This window comes from Austrofundulus limnaeus, unplaced genomic scaffold (genome assembly GCF_001266775.1).
Source record: "Austrofundulus limnaeus strain Quisiro unplaced genomic scaffold, Austrofundulus_limnaeus-1.0 Scaffold534, whole genome shotgun sequence".
NCBI classification, from domain to species: Eukaryota; Metazoa; Chordata; class Actinopteri; order Cyprinodontiformes; family Rivulidae; genus Austrofundulus; species Austrofundulus limnaeus.
The window spans coordinates 160135-166832 of NW_013952936.1; the positions used below are offsets into that span (position 1 = coordinate 160135).

General features: G+C 38.8%; 1 protein-coding gene across 1 annotated transcript in view; it reads left to right on the top strand.

The window, feature by feature from the left end:
- The window catches only part of LOC106530581 (transcription factor SOX-5), a gene marked incomplete at its 3' end in the record, with an annotated part of 225596 nt that overhangs the window by 99993 nt on the left and 118905 nt on the right, over positions 1-6698 (top strand). The window contains 1 exon segment of the mRNA XM_014026227.1: positions 2158-2220. Within this exon segment, the coding sequence (XP_013881681.1) occupies positions 2158-2220 (63 nt within the window).

Consider the following 6698-nt stretch of genomic DNA (forward strand, 5'->3'; position numbering starts at 1 on the left):
AAGTAACTTCATTTCTGGACATTTATGGTTTGATTTCTTTGTATGTATGGATCACTTGGGTTGTTACCGACATCTGATGAACATTTCATGTCATTAGTACCTCTAGTAATATATTTACTGAGAAAAACGGTGATGTGTTCAATACTTATTTTACTCGCTGTATGGCCTTGAATTCTTTCAAAGTAGGCACATATTTAGTGACAATTACACGTAGAAAACTGCATTTTCCAAGTTTAAAAGACTTGAATGTAACAATAAATGCTGCTGCCTGACCCTGTGGATCCTCTGTATTTGCTGTCTCAATACCTCTTCTCATCGGCGTTGTTCTCTGCTCCGTTACTTGTAAACCAGAGGATGAGCGAGCAGGCCTCCTGTGGWTTAACCGCTGCCTGAAAGTTTAAGGCTCATCAAATCTCCACACAAACAGACACACACTCAGAGTCCAGTGCTTTTCCAAATCAAGTACATACTGTACAAGCAACACTAAAGTGCTGTCCCCACATCACGTCGCTCAATATTTGCCCAGAGAAGAGTACACAACGGCTGTTCCAAAATCTGATTGGTGTTATTTGTAAGTCAGCCTAAATCTCGGAAAAGCTACACACACAAATGGAACAGGGTTTACTAATCCATTTGTAAGGCAATAGGCAGGCAAACAGGCAGGGGAGAGCTTGCCAAGTGTTGTAATCACAGCTAAAGATGATGAGCCCACTCCCATCCTCTACAGTGCTCTGTGTGTGTGTGTGTGTGTGTGTGTGTATGTGTGTGTGTGTTTGTCCTACATCGCCTCTTTTACAAAACTGTGACAAGAGAGGGAGAAAATGAATCAGTATCAAGTGGATAATCTACAAAAGTACACTAGGAGCTTTACCACCTTATGCAAGTCCCCCACTCGTTCATCTGCAGATACCACGCAATCTCCCCAAAACAACAACAACAACAAGCCGGCGTTATGAGTTCTGAAAAGGCAGTAATTGTAAGCAGGTTGGGGAATAAATTAGAAAAGATGACAAAATACAGAGATAAATCCAGCTTAAGAGAGATGTGCGCCACTGTTGATTTGATTTCAGCTTTTTTCTCTATCCTGCTCTTTTCTCCCACCCTCATTCCTGATCTTTTTTAGTGGGGTGGAAAAATGGATTTTTGTCAGCGATTTGGCCCTGAAATAGCTTATTGTTTAAGGCAGCCGCTGTGTGCGGGTACGACGTCAACATCACATGTGTGCGCGAACACACACTCCTGTTTCCATGGGGAGTAATGGCCGTGGAAGTGTGTGTTGGCTCTGCTGGCAACAATACGACACTGTGTTCATTGGTTTAGACTTGTGTGTGTGTGTGTGTGTGTGTGTGTGTGTGTGTGGTTCTATAGAGTCGCTTGTTGATATTTATAGATTGAAGAATTCTGGCGTGAATGGAGGAGGAATGTCGGGGTGAGAAACAGAAGGTTAAAAGAATGAGTGGAGGAAAGAGTTCTGTGCTTTTTCAAGTTTTTGTCTCTCTTACTTGTTTGTTAAATTTCTTATTCTCACCTTAGTTAAAAAAAACAGTAGAAAATCAAGGTCTGTTTGTCAAAAATGGATAAAAGTTTGTTAAAGGCTACAAAAAGTTAGGTGTTGAATTTTTCTCCCATATATGTAAGCTGTCAAACAGTGTTTTCCCATTGGTTTTGACTTTTTTGTTTTTTTTTGACAACTTCACAGCAGTAAAGAAACCATCATTCATTGAGGAAATGCACGTTGCCTGCTGCCTTGCATGGCAACATTTTCAACAAAGATCTTGCAGGTTATCTTAGCACTCAGCACGCATTTGGGATGACTCTACTACTGCAMTAAATCTTAGCTCACTATCTGCAAAACTGACTCATAACCATTTTTATGTTTGCTGTGGTTGATTGACTGTGGCCACCATCTTGAATTGGTTTAATTCAAAAAGTTATGCAATAAAATCAAATGATTACTTTGCGAACTCAAACCCAAACGTTTAAATAAAGATCGTATGCAACCAGTTTGTTCTTGCAGCATGGTGTTATTGAGAACTATGTTACATTCGCAACAAATTTGAAGTCAATATCCATAAAACTGACCAAACTACAGCCATTTTTGTGTTGGTAATTACTGTGGCATCAGTAATTCCTTGACGTTTCCCTCTTTGTCTCCAGGAATGAAGGGTTTGGAAGACAGAACAGCGTTTGGACATCTTCAGATCATTTTCTAAGCACCTGGTAAGGCTCCAGATGTTCTTTTTTTACGTATAAAAATAGTGTTTTAAAACTTTCTACTCAGAATACAACCATTTCTTGTTTTTTTTCTGCTTAAAATTGTGTAAGACCTAGTTATTGATGAAAAATGCACAAATCACACTAAAATAAAAGTGCAGTGTAATCAGAAGATTCTTTAAAAAAACATTCGTAATCTAAAGGCACTTTTACAAATTAGCCTCAAAGACCTGTCCGGGTTTAAACTCACTTTGACTGTTCATGAAGAACTTCCTGAGTTGGCCATGTCCCACGTTGAAGTGGGTTTTCAGAAATAATGGAAGCGTTACAGAACCAAAAGAGGCTTGGAGCAGATCTCAGCTAAGCCACATTAAGTGTGACGGATTTGTGTTTTTAAAATGTGATAAATTTTAGACATCCTCTCCGTGGTTAACCCATTACAAAAAGGGAAAAAGTATGGTCATTGATCTTCTATGTCGTTAAGGCTTTKAAATGTCCCAGTGAGACAGTTTCACAGACCACATGCCATTTCTACATCTCGTTAAGTCACAAAGCTGGATTACCTTTGCACATCGATTGTTGCAACTCTAACTGCATCGTCTTGTGCATCAGAGGCACAACAGCAGCGGGTTGACCTAAACCTCTCCACCCATCACTCAGAGCATTTGATTCTGCTCCTTTTACTTCACCTGCAAAGTTGTATTAAAGTCAGACTGGGTGGAGTGGAAGAAAGTGTAGTTATCAGATTATAATCTGTGATAAATACTGCAGAGGTTACTGCTGAAACACATTTCTAATCTAACACATGAACTTTACAAGCAACTATACTTCTACAATTTGTTCTCAGAGTGTACAGAACTTTGACAATTTATGACAAAAGTTAGTTCAAAAATAGTTTTGACTAGTTTTTATTTGTATTTTTTTGGCTTTATTATTTGTGGCTTGGCTGTGATGACAAAAAGCAGCGGGTCACTCTGTGGACAACAAGGCCTGRAGTCAGAGGAGAACAGTGAGAACAAATGACCACGGAACAACGCCATGTCGTCATCTTGCATGGTGTGTGCGTGCGCGTGGAGTTGTGTGTGAAGACGCCCAGACAGTGTGTGTCAAGGCAGTGTCACGATCACAGATTGTGGCTCTGCTGAGGAGATGTAGCTGGCACCGGTTCCGCTGACCGTCGCCTGTGTGTGTCTCGCAGTGTTATGGATGTACGAATGTTTGTCTCGGCCTTGTCAGATCAACCATAGCTCTGCCCACAGCGTGTGTGTCAACCGGGGGTGACCTATTGCCATGTGTGTCCCTGGGAATATGTGTGTATGTGTGTGTGGGCTGTGCTGCAGGCAGGGAAAGTCCCTGTTTTCACTGAGCCAAGGAGTTAGAGGGGACACCTTGTTCATTTGTGCTTGGTAAGTTTATGTTATTGTGAGAGTTTCCCATATGACAAAGCAAGACTGATGTTCAAATCCAATTCAATCCCATTTTTATAAAATCTAACTTCACTGTTTGGTCATAAGAAATAGACTCCAACATCACATCATCTGCCTTTGCTCCTTCTCTATGTGTCTTGAAGCCCCGTCCTTCTTCGCTTGCTTTAGAAAGGTTTCAATACTGGCAACAGGTAAAAAGTTAAACTGTTGCACTTTATAATAACTACATCTTATTTAACATTAGTTATTTATTAATTAATGGTTAGTTTACCTTGAAAACATCAACCCTGTAATTACACCTTATTTAGCCTTAGTTATTCATTAATTGTTAGTTAATCTTGAAAACATCAACACTATAATAACCACACCTTATTTAGCCTTAGTTACTCATAATTAATGGTTAGTTAACCTTAACTATACCGTATTTAGCCTTAGTTACTCATAATTAATGGTTAATTAACTTTTAACTACACCTTATTTAGCTTTACTTACTCATTAATTAATGGTTAGTTAACCTTGACAATATCAATAATTACGGATGGTTCATACTTAATAATCTATAAATTAACACATTTTAATGCTTTATCCGTAAAGGCTAGTTACTTCCAAAACCAACATTGTTTATTTATGCTTAAGAACTAACTATTATATACATGTCTGCTCATAAAAATATACTATAGAAATATAAAAACATTTGTTAAGATCTTACTGGAATTTGCTGTTTGTGCTGTTAAAGTAGACATATGATGCTTTTAAAATCCTCCTTTTCACGTTTAAATCAAGTCACGTCATATTTATTCATTTCGTTAAACAAAACATTTCACACACGACAAAACAATACAAAATAAAATAAAAGGCAGCAGCAGAAGAAAAAAAATTCTTATGATATCTGCTCCTTTAAAAAATATTTAAAACAATGATAAACCAAATAATAAAAACAAAAAAATTAACTTAAATCATTTAGTTGGAGTCTATATAAAGTGGAACTGCAACGCTTTGGTCTGAGTTCCTCCTAATTGTAACTCCATAAGCACCTCTTTGACCTCTTTTCTGATAAACCAAATAATAAAAACAAAAAAATTAACTTAAATCATTTAGTTGGAGTCTATATAAAGTGGAACGGCAATGCTTTGGTCTGAATTCCTCCTTATTGTAACTCCACAAGCCCCGCTCTTTTTCTGAGGCCTGTCTCAGATCAACTCGTTTTGAGGCTGTCTCTTTAAATACTAACAAAGCGCATCATGCCCCACCCCCTCCAGCTTCCAGATCAGTTCATTCTAATTTGATAGAGTTTAGGACTATATAACTGCGCAGAAACTTTTTATTTACAAATTAATTAAAAGACGTCAACAAGGGAAGACTTGCCCATCCAGCCTTACATGTTGGAGCCAGAGTCTGAACCAGAACCAGGGAAGAATGAAGACCACCAAACTGTAGTTGGTAAGTCCGGACATTATTTAGAAGTTTCGTAATTGTTGTGTTTTACTCCCAAATTATGATGAATGCATGTGCAGTTCATTTAAAGTTTTTAGAAATTGTAAAAGTGTTTATTTTGTTATTTTACATTATCAGATAATGTGGTTGTAAATGACAAAAAAGCAAGAGAAAAATGTCAATAATGCGGTGCTGTTTTAAAAACGATCAATTCTTTCACCTAATTTTTATTAACAAACGGTCAAATTTTCACTTCACAAAAGGAAAATATGATTCAATTTAAAAAACTGTAAACGTATGTGTAACAGGTAGCTGAACATGGAAACACAAATCTTGTCTCGTTAAGTCTAAAAGCTAAAATGAAGCAAAAAGACAATAAAAAGAAAGTTACATAAAATGACAAAGACCAGATTCTACAATACACTTGATGGATTTGTGCCACAGAACTGTAAGCTTTGCTCTCCTTTATTTCATAATTGTTTCCTGAACAGATATCACTCTCCACGAAAAGCCACACATCCCTCAGAGGATCTCCCTGTTGTAAATATGCTTTTCTCCATACGTGCTTGTTAATTAGCTGCGTTCCATATCTCACTGTGTGTTTCTTTTGCCAAACGAATCCCCAGTCCCCCCTCCTCCTCCTCCCAGCACTGTCCAGAGCTGTATGAGAGCTAATTGGCAGCTCGCTCGCCTGCCGCGACGGTGATCATGCAAATGTATTGGTGCTTACCAATAGCCGGGCCCATCAAAACATTACGACGGCCATTACCCAGAGCTGGGGCTGGCCTAACGACCATATGCTCCCCCCCCGCCCGACAATCTCCCACCCCGCCACCCCACCCACTCCAATTCCTAAACTCTTATTTATGTGTTTAATTTAATGTGCGAGGGAAGAATTCCCGAAATTAAATTTGGTTTTCGTTGGTGCCTCAAGAGAGTGGCAGCGTTATAATAACATGGTAATTTTTTACACGTCTTTATGAGAAATGAGAAAATTAATTCTTTCTGACAAGCTGTAATTATTGGGCTTGGAACAGTTGCAGCTGAACAGTTTGGGCTGTGGTAGCCTGGCAGTGAGCTGAAAGAAGAGGGAGTGAGGAGGAGGGGGTGCAGAGGAGAAAAACAACAGTGAGATAGGGGTAACGCAGTGAGTTCAGGACTGCAGCCTCAGTCATTTGTGGTTACAAAGGAAGGACAGAATGAGAGGAGAATGATGATAATGATGGTCAAGGACAAAGAGAAGAAGTGTTATAAGTAAAGGTAGGAGATCAGAGGTGGGAGCAAAGCTGGATCAGAGCAGAGGAAAGTTTATAAAAAAAAAAACGGAGGAGAGGGCAAATAGAAGAGATGACAAAATGAGGGAAATGAGGAGTGTAGAGAAGGACGAGCTGGGAGCAGGAGGAAGTAATGAAAGTAATGAAACTCAAGAGAAAAAGCTTAAAGGTTGATTTCTTCAACGAATGCTTATCACTAGTGGTGTCCCGATACCAGTTTTTTCAAGACTGAGTACAAGTACGAGTACTTCAGTTTAGGTACTCGCCGATGCCGATACCGATACCAAGTAGCGGGGTTAGGGTGGATTATCTGTTCAACTTGTTGAATATTAAACAGAATGAAAATGAA